The 17,881-nt window shown below is 37.1% G+C and overlaps 2 protein-coding genes across 2 annotated transcripts; both read right to left on the reverse strand.

The window, feature by feature from the left end:
• Positions 1-205: 205 nt before the first annotated feature.
• SPMIP10 (sperm microtubule inner protein 10) lies at positions 206-3,321 on the reverse strand. The gene is made up of 3 exons (XM_006213887.4): positions 3,202-3,321; positions 2,502-2,610; positions 206-443 (listed from the first exon to the last, which is right to left on the reverse strand). The coding sequence occupies exons 1-3, from the start codon at positions 3,285-3,287 to the stop codon at positions 234-236; spliced, it is 405 nt and encodes a 134-aa protein (XP_006213949.1). The 5' UTR covers positions 3,288-3,321; the 3' UTR covers positions 206-233.
• A 1,249-nt stretch (positions 3,322-4,570) lies between these two features.
• On the reverse strand, positions 4,571-17,388 carry PHAX (phosphorylated adaptor for RNA export). The gene is made up of 5 exons (XM_072957578.1): positions 17,253-17,388; positions 15,192-15,805; positions 13,365-13,485; positions 11,760-11,843; positions 4,571-5,841 (listed from the first exon to the last, which is right to left on the reverse strand). Exons 1-5 carry the CDS (start codon positions 17,346-17,348, stop codon positions 5,572-5,574), a joined length of 1,185 nt encoding a protein of 394 aa, XP_072813679.1. The 5' UTR covers positions 17,349-17,388; the 3' UTR covers positions 4,571-5,571.
• Positions 17,389-17,881: the final 493 nt, after the last annotated feature.

Raw genomic sequence — 17,881 nt, forward strand, 5'->3', positions numbered from 1 at the left:
CTTAACTATTTGGTGTGACATTAATTTCAGTGAGATGGTTTTCCTTGCTCCCCCACTTCATCTCAGATGTTCTCAGAGCCTATTTCCTTTCTAAACTATTATAATGCATAAAGCATGCAACTGACCAATAGCCTTTGAACAAATTGAACCTGTAGGCGAAATACAAGTGTACAACTGACTTAAACATCTATAGGAGAGAGAGACAAATACTTAATCACTTTATTCTCCTTTCATCAGACCAGTCGCCTTCTGAAGCCATGGGAGATCACAGTGCTCTGGTACCTGGAGAGAGGTGAATGCAGAGGCATATCTGCAATTTTTATTTCTGGTGGGCCTTTCCTCAAGACAACTTTACGATCTTCCCCATGGCAAAGCCTTTCACTGTGATTCAGAAACAGAGAGTCTTCCAAAGGGCTGGTGTGGATCCCACATGCTTCTGCATGCTAAGAGGAAAAAACAATCTGCTGTGTATTACATCAAACATAGCTTTATTAGGTTGAGATGAAGGTTGCCCAGTAATTTTTCTAACTATTCCTGCCGAGAAGGTAGGTCTGGGGGCAGAGCAACATCCTTTTTTAAAGAGCAGTGCTCTCTCATTGGTCTTCTCACTACCAGGAAGAGCGAGTGATGTGGAGTGAGTACTATAAACTTAGAGTTAGCTCGCTGAACTTTAGTTTGGATAATTATGTGACCTTGTACAAATCACTTAACCACCATGAGACTCTGTTTCCTCAAACATAAAGTGGGAACTATTAAAGGATTCTTTGAGTGTTGAATAAAACATTATATGTGAGTGAATAAATTGTAATGAGTACTAAGTTAAATAGCCATACAATACGTGGCCGCTACTGCAACTGCTGCTGGATAAACAAGAGTTACTTGAGGTTACTGTCTTAAGTGTACATCTATTTCTGACTCTTTGATACTGCTGAATACTAGTCTGGCCTGGTCTTAGGGTGCCCCCATCTCTTCTATGCTGTGTTCTTATTTTTATGTTGTTAAATAGCTGTATCACTTCCTATAGGAAAAATGGTAAAATGGAAGGAAAGCATACCTAGCATTTACTTAGTGTTCATTCGCTTCATTTAATTCTCATTTGGGCTAATCTCCCTTTCTTAGACAACCTCATGCTCTGGGGCTGGCTCTCGCCTGTCACCTTTTGAGATGCCCTGCACTCTGTCTATGGAGTGTGTATCTCTCTAAATAAACTTGCTTTCACTTAAAAATATTCTCATTTAATTTTCGTTTTTACTCTGTAAGGTAGAATGTTCCATACCCTAGTCACTAACTATATTTTAAAAATTGTTAGGAACATTGTCAACTAAATGGCAGAAATGTAATAAATATGTGAAACTTATGCCAAATTACAGTTTCAAAGAGTAAGGTCAAGAATAATGCATTCAAAACAGTTCTTCGTTATTGACTTCAACTCAGTTTATACCCTGTAGTTCCTATAGTTCTAATAAATGAAAAAGATAAAAGTCAGTAGTAATACTGTCACCATGCTAAACCAACTTAGGAAACTGAAAATGACTTGATAAGACACTGTTACATGAAATAAGCCCAATATTAAGATTTTAGAAAGTCTTACTAACCATATCAATTTTATGTTTAAGTCTGTTATATGTCTTGATATTCTTAGTTTTACATTTGTTTTCAAAATATCAGCTAAAAATACGTATCAAATAATCATCTCAAGGCAAATGGTAGTTTTACTTATTATACTGTATTGTGTATTTTGTAAGAAAATTGAACCATATTTTCAGATTTTATATACCATGTAAGAATTATATTTTGTACTATCATCTCTGTCTTGGCAAAGTATGTTCTTCTTCAATATTAATTGCTTATCCATTAAAAATTTGCAAATTAGTTACATAAACACATTTCCTTCTAGGAATCCTAGCCTGAAATCTCCTCTTACAGTTTATTACAAAATATTCTATTTTCCTTTAAAGAAACAACTTAGCTTTTCACAAGTGAATCATCAATATAAATTTGGAAAATGTTTTGAAACTATTCACTACTGAATAGGAGCATTGAATGGGCAAGGAGTCTTATCTGTAAATCTAGCCTAACTGTTCCCATAGCTCTCAACCTGAGTATACAATACAACTTTAAAAATACAGACACTGTACTGTAGCTTTAATATTAATGGCGCCTACTTCTGATGAATCTGTGAGTTGGCATTATGTAGAGAAAAAGGTGAACATATAGTTGTGAAATGTTTCAGTTTATCTAAGATTGCAACTGGGTTATTTGAATAGATATTGCTGTTTAAGTTTTACTTGCAAGTTTATGTGAAAGTGCATCAGTTTTTATCAGAATAGAATGGTGGTTGCTAGGGCCTGTGGGGAGGGAGAAATGAGGAAATAAAAGGGTACAAACCTTCAGTTTTAAGAATAAGTTCTAAGGACCTAATGTTCATAGTTATGTATGTCTATTCACAGATATATTAAACAGTACAAGTTTTTAAATTATTAATACTTATAGGAAAATACCTTCAGGTTCACACTCCTGAATTTTATGTTTTCTTTCCAAGGCATTACGTAACGTCTTGGGATCATCCCTTGCTTTAATGAAAACCGAGGCAAATGAATCTCATCACACCTGAATATTAGGAAAGCAAGAAGAAAGGATATCTTGTGAGTTAAATAGAGTCATTTTAGCATCATTCGAGCAAATGGAGGCAGTTTTGTTGCATCTGTGAGGTTTGGACCCCCACAGCTGCAGGATAGAGCTTTGCCACTTGAGGCTCACCTAACAGATAACCAGCCATTAAATTCCCAAGATCGAGAGTCGGGGCTGGGAATCTGGGGTATCTGTACCTCTAAACGCATGCTGTCCTTCACAATTTGCTCATGATGTTCATTTTGGCCTGATTTTAAGGGGGAAGGCAGTACACTATCATTTGCCCCAGGCTCACTCATCGCCTGAAGGAATCCCTGGCCAGTCACAAAAAAAAAAAAACAAACAACTAATTTAGCTTCTGAATTTTGTGCACAGGTCAGACTTGCTTTCTCTGTATACACTCAGTTTCATTCTGGAACATAAAGCTTTCTGTATAGATGCCAGGGGGAAGTACAGAATTATTGTCTTCACCTTTCTAGCTCCCAGATTGGAAAACAAGAAAAAATCCAAACAAACAAAAACAAAAAACAGAAAAACCCACCCGAAAACCCAGAACCCTTGAGACCTCACTTGTTAGCAGGCTTATATGAATTCGCATCAGAATAGTTGTTGGTAAGTTTAGGTAGAATAGGACAAGTGTCTTTGCCTGAAGCCATCACTGCCAGTAGTGACAGGAATTCTCATCCAGAATGTCACTATCCTACTGGTCTAATTATGATGACATTGCTGCCTCAGATGTAACAATGTTTTGCTAACTTCATAGCAACCTGCAGCAGTTACATTAGCAGTTGAGAGTGCAGAGCATACAGCTATTTTCAGTGTTAATACTCTTTCTTGAGTACATCATTCTTATCAAGAATAATTAAAAAATGAGGATGCTTGCAGACATACTACAAAGTTGACAAAGATATTAAAAATATATTGAACTAAACAAGTATTCACAAATAATCACTTCATATGAACACTATTTATTAGTTGATTTTCCTCCTTAAATCTGCACATGGCCGATAAATGTCCTGTTTATGTTTCACCGTTACTTGCCTAACTTGCCTAAACCCAAACCAACCCAATCCACTTTATCCCCTAGGATTTGAGTTACATCGCAGAGTATTTCTGATTACAAAGCTCATTTTAATAAAGTAAGGTTATGAGTGAGGATGAGCACCTAAACTACTAGGCCAGAGATGTGGAAGGTTATTATTGTCAATCCTACTAGCCATCAAGTAGGGAAAACGTTAGGCTGAGCCGGAAGAATGACTGCAAAGTATACTGATTTGGTGAGAGTATTAACTGAACACATGTCTGGCAAGTTTTGGATAGACATTCCTAGATCTGGATCATCAGAAAGATCTAGAAAAGAGTAATTTTAAAATACAAAACTTTAAAGAACCTTAAAAGTTGAACTGTTTTTTATATATAACATAGGATACAGTACAAGCCGGAAATTTGTGTAGTCTGCAAAAGTTAAAAAAACAACTGTTGATGAAAACAAGCCAGAAAGGTGGTGGGGAGGAGCAATCCATTTAATGACGATAAAGTAGCCTCAGGCATTAACGTCGTTCAAAAACTGTAAGTTTCACCAGAAAAATGAGCAGTATTTACATGGATATGTGGCATCTAGGTTTCTGAATGTTGCTTATTTTTCCTAATATAGTGTATCTTTAAAATCACCGCACATAAAATAAATAATCTCAGGAACCACGGTGATCATTTTGCAATGTGTAAGAAAACTGAATCACTATGATGTACACCTGAAACTAATATATTACTGTAAGTCAATTATACTTCAATTAAAAAAAATCACCAAAATAAAGTTTTAAAAAAAATCTCAGGGATAATATCCAGTTACCTATTTAAAATATGTATCTTTCCTTGGTTATAACAATTTTATGAAAGAATATTTGAGATTAAAAAATAAAGTCACTTGGAACTCATTAAGGACCGCCAAAACTCTAATTTTATTTTTGCATTCTTTAATAATAAAAAGCAACCAATAACCATTTTTCTCTTTTTTCTCTGCTTAGACCCTTAGATCCAACTTCAATGACCATGTATTTTAGGAACTACTGAAAGACTTCAAGTACACTGCTGTAAAGAATACTTTCTAATTGCTTCCTAAATATTTTTGCTTAATCTATTTTGTAAACTATAGTCAACTCTTGGAGCATCTTAAGTAAACTATCTTTACTTCCTTAAATAAAAATGAGTAATTTGTAACATCATGCAGATGAAACATTTTCAATACCTAGACTCCTTAACATAAGGTAAAAAAATCTTAGGCAGGCCACCCCCAGGAACTTTTTAAATGTCATGGTAATTATGCAGGTATAGATCATACTCAATATTTAGCATGTGACTAAGGTAACTAGTAAGAAGTCATAAACAAAGTTAAGAACCAATACTTCTTTGAAAAGCTTCTGATGTTTATTTACTTCTGGACAGACAAGTAAGTAGAAAGAATCACTAGTAAAAACCTATTTTAATTTTAGTCTCTGTCATTAAAACTGCCTAAGAGTTCTAAGATCATAGAAGAACCAAACTTGAATGCATCTGTAATAGCTTAACAATATTATTAGGATCTTTTAATGGAATGTTTTGAAACCAATCATAATTCATTGCAAAGATAAATTATAAAAAGAAAACAAACTTTGAATGGCCAGTTATAACCTGGACAAAACTATCAACTAGTAATAATTAACACATGCAACAGACTGAGAAATTAAATCCTCTGCTATGTATTTTTATGTATTTTATCAGACATGAGAAATTTTACAATGTTTCTATTGATCGCATTCATTTCCCCACATATTCAGTTTTATTGAAAACAAGAAAACAGTTCTCTCCAGATTTCTGTTTATCAGTGCAAAGTAAAAGAAAACAATCTCAGTAGAAATGGCTTATTACAATGTTATTTTAGGAAGGCTTATTCCTCAAACTGTACTAAAAGATGTCCAGATCATGAGAATGATCAACTTCAATGGCTTCCTCTGCATCCAACTTTGTTTCTCCATGTCCCTCCTGTGATTCATCAAGAGAGGCCAGGGCCTCATTTGTGTCACTTGCAAAAGTCTCTCGTGATGTATCATCTTCTTCTTGAAAATTCAGACTTTTAATAGCTTGTTTCATCTTTTTTCCCAACACTTGAGTTCTTCTCTTCCTAGCAGCTTTTTTATTTTCATATTCCTTTTGATTTTCAATGTAGAAAATGTCCTACAATAAAGGAACAACTGCAGTAAATAAGAACTACCATTTATTAAAAGTCTGTGACAAGGCAGACCCTTTACATTCATGATCTCCAAAATATTCAATTTCTCACAAAAAAATCAGTATTAGACTGATAGTTAGACACAGAATCCACGATATTAGATACATCTTCATTGCAAGTTGAGGATAAAGCTATGATTCAAACTCAACCTAGTGTTAGGTCTAGGGTCAATGTTTACCCTACCATAGCATATTAATCTACAGTTAAAGGTTTTTTAAATGTAAAGATAAAGTAGAAAATCATACTATTTGAAATTAAAATAAAATAAATTTGTCACAATCAAATAGGAAGGCATTTTACCAAAGTCTCTGGTATAATAATTCACTAACTTTGAAATGTCATCATAACCATATGTGATCGCACATGTTAAGAAACTGAGCCATGCCTGAACTGTGTGATTTAAGTATGATCATGTAACTAACACAATGTAAGAAGAATTCCATCCCTGAAGCGTTACTGTAGTTAATATGTGACAATGTAAATCTCTGTCAAAAACTTTAATCACAAGGCATAAAAATAATATAGTCAGAACTGGGATCCATTCCAGGATGCCAGAAAAGGGACTTCATAGCATGAAAGTATGAGAATCTTGTTAAGTATATGGATTCTCAACTATTGCACATTTCAAGCCAAGTAATTCTTTGTATGGCAGTCTGTTGTGTGTCTTGTAGGGTGTTCACCAGCATACCTGGCTTCTACCCACTAGCACATACCCACCCCACCCCTAAATTGTAACAACCAAAAACATCTCCAAACATTGCCAAATGGAGGTAAAATCGCGAGCATATGAGAACTGTTCAAGTAGAAAGTACATGTCCACTGAAGCATTACATGGAAAAACATAAAATAACTTCTGGGAAACTTGATACAGGTAACTAAGTGTAATTTTTGAGTGCAGATTAAAAACAGTAGGTCAGGGATTCAAAGAGAAGGCCAAAATGACAGTGCTAATACAGAAAAGGTTCAAAGGTTTACAAAAGAAGCTAGTATAGGCAGGACAGACTTTGACACCCTCTTCTGTTCTAGAAAGGGACTTTTTTTTTTTTGGCAGGGGGCAGTAATTAGGTTTACTTATTTATTTTTAGAGGAAATGTCAGGGATTGAACCCAGGACCTCGTGCATGCTAAGCATGTGCTCTACTGCTTGAGCTATACCCTCCCTCCTTAGAAAGGGACTCTTAGTAACTAGCCAAGCCAGTTCCTATTATATTCTTTAAGTGCACACAGTGCAAATCCCTTCTTATTTACAAAAAGCAACATGGAGGATGGTGAGATAAAGGGCGTCCTCTCCTTCGCTAAGTGATTATAAGCAGCACACAGAATTAGGAGAGAAAGGAGTAAGGAACCCTAAAATGAAGGCGATACGGGAAACCTTCAGAAAAGGAGGGCTCTGATGAAGAGAAGGAATAAAAGTATTTGCTAAGAAATGAAGAAGGACTGGGGTGGAGGAGGAAGATACATATGGGAGAAAACAGCGCAGGAAGGACAAAAAAGGTTAATTCAGAGGAAAAAGAGGCCAGAAAGCACTTCCTGAATGAGCACTTTTATGAGCCAAGCATTACGCTAAGAACTTTACACATGTCTGAACTCTTCATTCGCACAAGAACCTTACAAGGTGGGGATTATCTTTGTTTTCAGTGGGGAAAGTAAGGCACAAGATTAGATGTATCACATTAAGGCATAAAATCTAAAGTCATACATGATTTCTCCAAATTCATATTCTGAAACCTTATTATGTGGCCTTCCCAAAGTGTGATAATTTACAATTTTTTCAAGGGTCTATGTATTTTCAAGCGGAGAGATAGCAGAGGTATTTTCATTTTATAAGGGAGCACATCCAAATATCTTGATAAGAACAATTCTAACTAGTACAATGCTTTGCAACACTAAATAAAATTATGAAGTGCCCCTTGTCCCTCCAAATATGGCAAGCCTTATTAAAAAGGAATGTCATTCCCATGAGTTATGAATTTAAATAGAACAAACTGGGGAATGGCCCAAAGACATGTCTTTGTAGCATACTGTTAATGTTAACAACAAATGCAGACAACAGACAATCTGAGAGCATTTTCCCCCCTTCCATCCACATCTCTATAATTAACTGTATAAATTAAGAACCTAAACCGTATACTATTTGCAGAGGGAGACGATTATAGTTGCGCTTTTAAAAAATACAGCAAATCAACTTCTAACTATTCTTCCTTGTTTTCTTCACAAATTTTTTATTTTCTAAAACAAAACTTAAATAAGGCTTCATACCAAACCAAAATCAAATGAATAACAATTGAAAAGAAGCTCACTCAGTTCAGTTCTGGCTTCCAAGTTCTACAGACTGTGATTGTTAGCAATGTAGTAATTAAAAGAATAGTTATAACATCCTTATTTGAATGGCATATGAAATTACCTATAATAAAATTCTATTTGCCTTCAGGGTTTTCCCTCTAATAACAAGTCAATTCATACACATGCAGAAAAATCGTAAAAGTCAAAACATTTATAGCCCCTCAAAGCAGACCAAATCATTGGTAACATTTTGGTGTTTTATCTACCAATCTATTGTCCCCTGCCCCACTTTCTTTATAAATGTGTACTTTGCCTTTAAAAAAATTCAGTTATTAATGCATTTTCTAATTTTCTTAAAATTGCTTCATAAAGATACAGGCTTACAGAACAGTCTTTTTAAGAATGTCCCTATAAGCCAACATTCCCCTATTATTAGATATTACAAATGTTTCTTTTCTTCTTTTTTTTTTTTAGTTTTTTTTTAATTGAAGTATAGTCAGTTACAATGTGTCAACTTCTGGTGTACAGCCTAATGTTCCAGTCATGCATATATATATACATATGTTCCATTTTCATTAAAGGTTATTACGAGATATTGAATACAGTTCCCTGGGCTATACAGAAGAAATTGTTTTTTAAATCTATTTTTATATATAGCAGTTAACATTTGCAAATCTCAAACTCCCAAATTTATCCCCTCCCATCCCCTTTCCCCAGGAACCATAAGATTGTTCACTATGTCTGTGAGTCTGTTTCTGTTTTATAGATGAGTTCATTAGTGTCTTCTTTCTTCTTCTTCTTTTTTTAGATTCCACATATAAGTGATATCATGTGGTATTTTTCTTTCTTTCTGGCCTACTTCACTTAGAATGACAATCTCCAGGTCCAATCATGTTGCTGCAAATGGCATTATTTTATTCTTTTTTTTAAAATTTGTATATATATACCAAAACTTCTTTATCCAGCCATCTGTCAATGGACATGTAGGTTGCATCCATGTCTTGGCTATTGTATACAGTGCTTCGATGAACATTGGGGTGCATGTTATCTTTTCAAATTAGTTCCCTCTGATATATGCCCAGGAGTGGGATTGCTGGATCATATGGTAGTCTATTTTTAATTTTTTGAGGAATCTCCATAGCTGCACCAAACTACACTCCCACCAGCAGTGTAGGAGGGTTCCCTTTTCTCGACACTTTCTCCAGCATTTATCGTATGTGGACTTTTTACCGATGGACATTCTGAGTGGTGTGAGGTGGTACCCCACTGTAGTTTTGATTTGCATTTCTCTGATAAATGCTACTGGGCATTTTTTCATGTGCCTATTGGCCATTTGTGTATCTTCACTGGAGAATTGCTTGTTTAGGTGTCCTGCCCATTTTTGGATTGGCTTGCTTTTTTTTTTTCTTTTTTTGCTATGAAGTTGTATGAGCTGTTTATATATTCTGGAAATTGAACCTCTGTCAGTCTCATTTGCAAATATTTTCTCCCATTCCGCAGGATGTCATTTTGTTTTGCTTACAGTTTCCTTTGCTGTGTAAAAGCTTATTTAATTAGATCCCATTTGTTTATTTTTTAAACATTTCTTTTATTATAATGCAATGTTTCTGGCAGTTTAAGGTTAAAAAACTACTAACATTAAATCCCTTTCTCCACAATGAGTTAGAAGAAATCCCTTTCAAAGACAGTAATTCAGTGAGAGCAACACAGGTTTGCGGTCAGTGGTCTGTGTGATCTTGAATTAAAATTAAATATTCTTTTTATTGCTCTTCATTTGCAAAGGAGGTAATACCCACTAATAGACTGTGATAAAGATTAAGTCAGAAACATTTGGTCCACCGCCAGGTGAGTGGTAAATAAATGTCATTTTCTTCTCTCCTATTCCTAGGAATTGTTCAGGTTTAGTTACTAACAAAAAGGTTTTCTAGACATCATTTTTATTTAACTCTTTTATAGCACTACTAAATAGGCAGGACATATTTAAAGTCCCCACTTTTTATGTGATAAAATTAAGGCTGAGGAAGAGTAAATAATCTGCTCATACTCATATAATCATTAAATGGCAAAAATAAGATTAAAGCCCAGATTTTAAATCTTAAGAGAATTCTTTTCATCACATCATGCTATTTCTTTGAAAAGAGTAACATATTACAATCAAACAAAAAACCCAAGAAGAGTGTTCCTTCTAAGTACACACTTTTGGTCAGGGATTATAGTGGGAGAGGAGGGAGAGCATTATGGTATAAACTCTGTTCTATCACTTAAAAGGTGTGTTTCCAAGGAAATCTATGTCATTACAAATTTATGCTATCAAAATGATTGTTCCAATGAGGGAAAAAGTAGTTATGGAATAGAGATTTCAAATGTGCAACAACAGTAACATTTTCTATAAGAATTTTAATAACATTTCAAAAAACTGAAAGTGAATAGATCAAAAAAATAAAAAAGAAACACTGAATAGATGCAAAATATGCTCACATGGAGTATCAGCTCAAGAGAAATGGCTTTTATTTATCTGTTACCACTAGCATTATACTAGTACGGCAAAAGCACATCGTATCACCCTTATCACCCAGTGTGATAATAAAGAGAATACAAAACTCCTCCAATATTGTAACTGTGTTACACATGTGCCATCTCCTTCCTGTTTAAGAAGCCAGTTCTCAATTCTGATCATATCTGCTAAATGTAAATCATGTTCCCTGACTAACAAATCAAAAGATACCAAATTTTTAGCTGTGAAAAACCCACACTATATAAGATTTCCCATATGGCATTCGAGTAATACAAAATGACTAAGAATACTAAAGTGCCTAGACTCCAATATATAAGAAACAACAGATAGAGGAATGAACAAAACAAATGCATGAGGAGGCCATCATCAGAATGTGGTACATTCTATAAGATAATGACCTTCGACTCTTCAAAAGGTCTAAATCAGAGGAAAACGTGGGATTAAAAAGATCAAAAGAGATGTAACAAATGGCATGTGGAAATCTAGATAGGATCCTGGTTTGAGGGAGGAAAAAAGCTCAAAAATACATTCTTGGGACAATTTAGGCAATTGCAGTCAGGTCCAGATAGATAATGCTATGACACTGTTTTCATTTCTCTTAGGTGTGGCTATGTAGGCTATTATCCTTATTACTGGGCTGAGTATCAAGATGTTTGCAAATGGTACAGGAAATAAATTGTATAGGTAAAATAAGAATGTCAAAATAATAACCACCCCTGAATCTAGCTGAAGGATATATGCATATTTATCCTATTATTTTTTCATCTATTCAGCATGTGTAAAATGTTTCATTAATAAAAGTTGTAGGAGGGTAGAAAAAATAGTTATGTGCTAAGAGACCAGGAAAACTGCCATAAAAGAAATCTTGATCTTAGCTCTGAAAGGGGAGAAAAAGAGGAAGCAAAGCTTTACAAAAAGCACAAGTTTTACTTGAAGAGAGGCAATGACAAAATTGGTCAATTTAAGGCAGAGCAGGTAATGTAGACTAGTAGAATATGAAGCTAGAGGCTGAGTGGAAGTCAACTTACGACTGATCTTTAAAAGTCATGGTCACTATTATTTTTACCTTAATTTGTTCTTCACTGATACTAGGAGTATTCTTCAGGAGATTCAGGAAAACTCCACCTGGAGTTCTTCTTCGACTACCATTCTACAAAAAGGAACCGAAAAAATTACCCTGTGTAGAGTCTTCCCATGAATGGCCAAAGCAACTTTCAGAGGCATTCCTAAGGAGAGATCAAGGTCAGCAGCGACCACTCCTGTTTAACCGCAGTGTTCTCTCCTCTCCATACTTCATTTGATCTATTCTTTTCCCCATAGCATGTATCACTTTTTAGCACACTTGAAGATACTGTGTTTATTCTTTATGGACTATTTCCCTCATCCCCAACTACAACATAAGCTTCCTGTGTCTAGAACATAACACACAACAATAAATTGCACAAGGAAAGAAGGAATCAAAAAAGTGAATGGGGACTTGTGTCTTCCCAACATTCAGTAGATTTCCATTAACTCACTGCTTTTATTATTACAGTACTAAAATATTGATAAAATCTTTACCTTCATTCACAGCTGAATGAAAATTGTCACTTAAACAGTGACACAAATAGGGATGTCAGTACATTCATGATTATTATAATTTGTTTCGTTAACTTCCATAATCTATGTTCACAGGCTATTTCCACAGCCAGTGCTATGGATTCTAACTGGTTTCTTTCCTCTCCATTTCCACAGCATAATATTAATTTAGTCTCTTGTGATGCTACTATTCAAATCCATGAGGAATAAACAAGAAAGCCACTCAAACTTCATTCTCATCCTGTGGTGAAAAGTGAATTAAATGAGATTCGCAAAACAATTCATTATATGGCATAAAATGCTACCGCTTGTGATCTTGCCCCAGCCAGCGAACTGATCTTCCTGCCATTCTGAAACAGTAAAGTGTTTTTTTAACCCTTTTTTCATTTTTGCTTCCCCAATGCCAGAAGCCTCTTTAGACGTTTTCTTTTCTGTTCACCCCCACCACTCATGAAATTTTAACATTCACAGATATACTTTATATCTATCTGTGCTTTTTAAATGATAAGATTTATTTTTGTGTGTCCCCAAGAACCAATCTTCAAGAATGTATGAATTAAATAAACCAAAAGTAACTTCTGTTCACCGTAGCTAAGTATTGGGCACTGTGATAATTAGTTCATATACATTATCTTATCTAATCCTTATAATATGGGATTAATCCCATTTTACAAGAGAAACTGAAGTCTGAGAAGTCAAATAATTTAGCCAAATCTCATACCTTGTAAGTTGCAGACCCAAAATCAAAACAAGGCACCTCAAATGCCAAAACTTATATTCTCAAAATCTGAGCTTCCAGGTTCTCATCAAAGTTTCCTCTTAAAATTTCAGCCCCTACTCTTAATGAATCCTGTAAGAGATTTGTTGTTGACTGCACACTAACAGTTTATGTATGTTTTGTAAGGAAGCATTAATTGCAAAAACTGACTATACTGAACTTTTAAATTCAGTTTTCATTATTAATGAAGTTTTAAAAAATCTGAAACACACTGTAATGATTCACAAATAGGACATCCAACAAAGACAAGTTCATTGTATAAAAAAATCACGTAATACAATGCAAAACTGGAAACAACGAAGCAGTTAGTCTTACCATTATAAAGAGGCCACCATTTTGTTCAACTTCAGCAGTTTCCATCAGAAGTTCAATTGCCTTTTTGTTCCCAATTATTCTCACTACTCGGGCTATCAAATCTTTCTTTGGTTCCTGCAACCTGATAAGGAACAAATAAAATAATATTAATCTCTTTATTTGTTGTGTAGTTGAGGAAATCTATCTTCAGTCTGTAATCAGTCCCCAACTATAATTAAAATCTCATTCTAATAACATTTGTTTTTCGAAACCTTCAATATAATGTTGGAATCACTGACATGGAAACATTGCTATCTGGGGTCACTCAAGGAGACAGTAACCTCAGGGTTCTATCTCAGGTCTTAATAACTGGCCTCTTCACTTTGCCTTTTTGGATCATGGTAGATTTCAAAAGACATGCACACAGCAAGGCGAATGCAAGCCTAAAAGCAAAAGAAGATAAAACCAGTCCACTCTCATCAAAACAAATAAACATACACTATGCTTTTAAATTACGATGCCTAAAAGTTAGTTGTTCTAACTCCACAGATGTCTGGGAACTTTAAAATGGATTGGATTTTCCCGTTACAGTCTCACTGCCTCAGAACAAAGGATAAAGCTAATATTTACTAAAGGCTTATTATGAGATAAGTACAATCCTAACAACTTTATGAAATGGGTTTTATTATTTTTATTTTACCATTGAGAGGTAAAAGCATAGGGAGCCTAAGTAAGCAGCACTTCTAATATCAGAAGCCATACTTCATAAAGATGAAGAAATCTTAGGTGTTCCCTAACCAGACCTGGCTTCTTTCTTATCTATTGTGAAAAGAGCACTAGACTAGGAACAAGGGGCTAGAATTAAGTTCCAGGTTTGACTCTGAGCAAGCCACACAATTACTGGTTCCTATTTGTAAGTGAGGGCTTTGGTTTACAAAATCTCTAAGTTCCTTTCCAGCACTCAAATTCCAAATTCTCTCAGTATTTAAAAAATCTGGTACTAGTAAACACTTGTTTTCCTCCTAGCTGTATTACTCTTGAACATACCTGTTTTCAAATTTGTGACACTGTTCATTAGTGATTTAGAGCTACTAAAAAGTAAACAAAATTTCAACCTTTAAAATTTCATGTTAAAAATACACAAAATGTAAATTTACCAAACATCAAGCAATTCTACTTCTGTTTATTGAAAAGAAATGAAAATACATGTCCAGAGATGTGCAAGTGAAAGTTCACAACAGCATTATTCATAATTGCCAAAAAGTGTATTAGCCAATATGGATGTGTGTGTGTGTGGTATCAATGCAAACTGATACCAGTAAAAAGTAGATTAGCAGTTATCTGGGAATGGGACAGGAACTAACTTTAAATGGGCACATGGGTATGAGCAATCTTAAAGGGTGATGGAAATGTTTTAAAAATGCTTCATGCTGGTGTTTGGACAACTGGGAAATTTACTAAAAAATCAACACCTAAAATGGGTGAATTTTATCATATGTATAACATGTCTCACTAAAGCTGTAAAAAGAAAAAAGTCATGAATGCTTGAAAACACTCAAAAAATCCACGATTTTAAAAAGACCTTTTTATCTAAAGAATTCTATAGCACTAAGTGCAAAGAGCTACTTAAAAGTTCATAAAAATCTACAAAATTATTCAATCAAGTCTGTCCAAATTTAAGAACACCCAGATATATACATATAACCACATAAGCCCAGAGTTTGTGCCTTAAATTTAAAAATCTCAAAAAGGAACATCATCATTAATGTATCTGGAATCTATTTTATTTCCTACAAATGGAAGACAGTTGGTCAAGTGATCACTTGTAGGACAAATTTAAATGCTCACCTGAAAGAAATTTCATCAGCCACTTTCTCTTGAGAATCATCTTCTGTAATCTCATATCGGCCTTTATAATTCATTTCTAGTCTGTCCCCTAGTCTGTCTTTGACAGGTCGTTTCCTTTTGAGGTGACCTTGCCCATTTTCCTCCTCCTTTGATTCTGTTTTTTTGCCACCATGCATATATTCATCTAGCTCTTTGTCTAATTCTTTTGTATGTTCTTGAGATTCCCTCTTAAGTTTCTTAGCAAGCAAATAATTGTAGGTCTCGGATTGTCTGCTTCTGTCAATAGTGCCCTCCATTCCCAAGATACCAAGTTCAGTGGCCACTGCATCTTGATTCTGCTCCTGCAGCACAGCACCCCATATGTTGTTAACCTTCTTTCCTCCGGGAAAAGGGGGCTTCTGGCTGCTCTGGCCAAACTGAAAAGGCTCTGGTTTGGGAGGCGGGTTAAAACATTTCTGTCGCTTGCGTTTCCAAAGAGAGCTGTCATCGTCAGAATCAGAAAAACTCTCTTCACTTGAATCCACACTTTTAACAGTCCGATAATGTGATACTGGCACACAAGTGGTTGCAGTGCCCTGGAAGGGCCTCACTGCACAGTCCCCATCTAGGGCTTTCTGCAAGTCAAAGAAAATACAATCAAGTCCACAAAACACATTAACTCCATCCACCATTTGCTATTTTAAAAAATTATTTAGGGATTCAGCCGGACCATTTTGAAGCAGAAATGATCTTCAAAGACAATCCAATCTAATTCTTGTATTTCTAGAGATCCATATGGAATTTCCAATTTTAAAGCCACAAATTCTTATTTCTATATAGCTAACGTAGCACTTAGTTCTAAGGTCTCTTTCTAAAAAATTACCAAAGCTCCTAATTCTCACCTTTAGAGGATTTTCTTGTTATTGTCAGAATGTTTGAAAATGACATACAAAATAACTGTTACTAGCAGTTAAAACAATGTTTTCTTTCTTTCCAAAGATGCGTGTCATGCGTTTGGACACATCAACTAACTTTACGTGGTTTTGTGACAATATTCCTTTTAGACTAGACAGTACTCCTTTGGGTAGGAATCTCCGACAAATTGCTTTTAAAACTGCAGAGTTCATAGCATTAAATTTACCAAGTCATGGGTCAATCTAAGGAAAACAAACTGAAAGAGACTGAAAAACAAAATAAATTGGAACCGATTTCCTAAGACATTTCTATGCAAAAGGAATCATCTTTGCTTTTTTCAACGAAACATTAAACAAAATATTTGTTGAGTTCCTATTATGCTCTAGGAATGGGGGTGGGGTGACGTTAAGTCAAGAAGGTAAGTCTTTGTATCTTGAAATAATAATGGCAGCTACCACTAGTCAGCCATTACTCAGGATCCACTGAAGCCTTAGAGCCACGCTATCAGAGGCGTCCTACTACCATTCCTATTCTAAAGATGGGGGCGCAAGGCTAGATACCCTGTCAGCGGTCACACAGTGGTGGCGCCAGGATTCGAACGCGGGCAGCCTGACAGTAAAGCCCTCTCAAAAGAGCTTGCTACTCAGCACTGCAGCCCAGACAAACTCCGACTTAGAAAACTGGGAGGCTAACACAAAACCCGGTGCCACATTGTGGGATGACGAAGCTCGGTTCCGTAGGAAAACGGAAGACCAGGCCCCTGAGCAACCGATGAACTTAATCCCTAGTCCTCACTCCCTAGCTCTTCAGGGCGACAATGAGCGCCATGCTGTCTGCGGGCCGATAGTCTCAGGTTCTGCATCTTCCTCAAAAATTCGTCCTTACGGGACAACTTAGCGGTGCGTGTAGGTTGAGAAAACGAGGAGCGGAGCGCCGGAGGCGGGGAAGAGACAGCTGCACGCCCGCCTCCGGGAGGCCGCACGCCTCGCGGGCCCCGCCTCGCAGCGAGATGCCGGGCCAGGTTCGTACGGCCCACGGCTCCGCGCGCCAGGCCGGGGACGCCCGCCCGCCCCTCACCCTCCCCGCCGCGCCGGCTCGCGCGCCCCTCGTCACAGCGCGGGGTCCGCGCTCCCAGCCCAGGAGCACCCGCCCACCCTCCGCACTCACCGGCACCTGCAGCGGCCTGTCGCTGGGTGCCACCGTCATGTCGGAGTCCGAGTCAGAAAGCTGCCCATCTTCCATATCGCCGGCCTCCTGCGCCATCTTCCCGCGGCGCGGCGCGGCGCGGCGAGCCGGGCAAGCACTTCCGGCGGGGCGGCGGGCGGGGCCGGCGGGCGGGGGCTGCCGCGGCGGCCGCGGCGGCGGCGGGAGGGGGTGGCCCCGACGCCTGCGTGGAAACTAACAGATGGTGCGTCGTCTTTGCAAACTGCTCACTTAAGCTACTCGGGGAAAATGAATCCCCTGCTGCTCCGACACGTTGGCGCCTTTTCTTCCGAACTGTTTTCTTCATACCTAAAGATGTGCATGAATGGCAGCCGTAGAGGATTCCTGCCTTGGCATCCCCTCCTGGATGCTCGAGGCAGGTATTCCTGCTTCCGTTCTCGCTCCTCTGCAGTCCACCCTGCAGGCAGCTTTCCGGGGAGCCTTCCAGGCAGGATGGGAGGTCGCCGCCCTGCTCAGACCTGGGCTTTCCTCCGCACGATAAGGCCTGAGTTCCCAGCACGGTCAGCAAGGTTGCGGGTCTGTTGTCCCTCCCTGACTTTCCAGCCACGCTCTTGTTCCTCAGGCACCCTTTG

The sequence above is a fragment of the Vicugna pacos genome, chromosome 3, assembly GCF_048564905.1.
Source record: "Vicugna pacos chromosome 3, VicPac4, whole genome shotgun sequence".
Taxonomy (NCBI): Eukaryota; Metazoa; Chordata; class Mammalia; order Artiodactyla; family Camelidae; genus Vicugna; species Vicugna pacos.

Excerpts from the sequence above, each read along its gene's own strand:
- SPMIP10 (XM_006213887.4), bottom strand. The coding sequence starts at position 3,287 with ATGGCTTCAGGCAAAGACACTTGTCCTATTCTACCTAAACTTACCAAC. Across the intron at positions 2,611-3,201 it reads TCATATAAGCCTGCTAACAA|GTGTGATGAGATTCATTTGC; the intron begins GTGAGGTCTCAA and ends CCTAATATTCAG. Across the intron at positions 444-2,501 it reads TCAGGAGTGTGAACCTGAAG|CATGCAGAAGCATGTGGGAT; the intron begins GTATTTTCCTAT and ends TTTTCCTCTTAG.
- PHAX (XM_072957578.1), bottom strand. The coding sequence starts at position 17,348 with ATGGCGCAGGAGGCCGGCGATATGGAAGATGGGCAGCTTTCTGACTCG. Across the intron at positions 11,844-13,364 it reads ATGGTGGCCTCTTTATAATG|AATGGTAGTCGAAGAAGAAC; the intron begins GTAAGACTAACT and ends TCCTTTTTGTAG. Across the intron at positions 5,842-11,759 it reads TCAGTGAAGAACAAATTAAG|GACATTTTCTACATTGAAAA; the intron begins GTAAAAATAATA and ends CCTTTATTGTAG.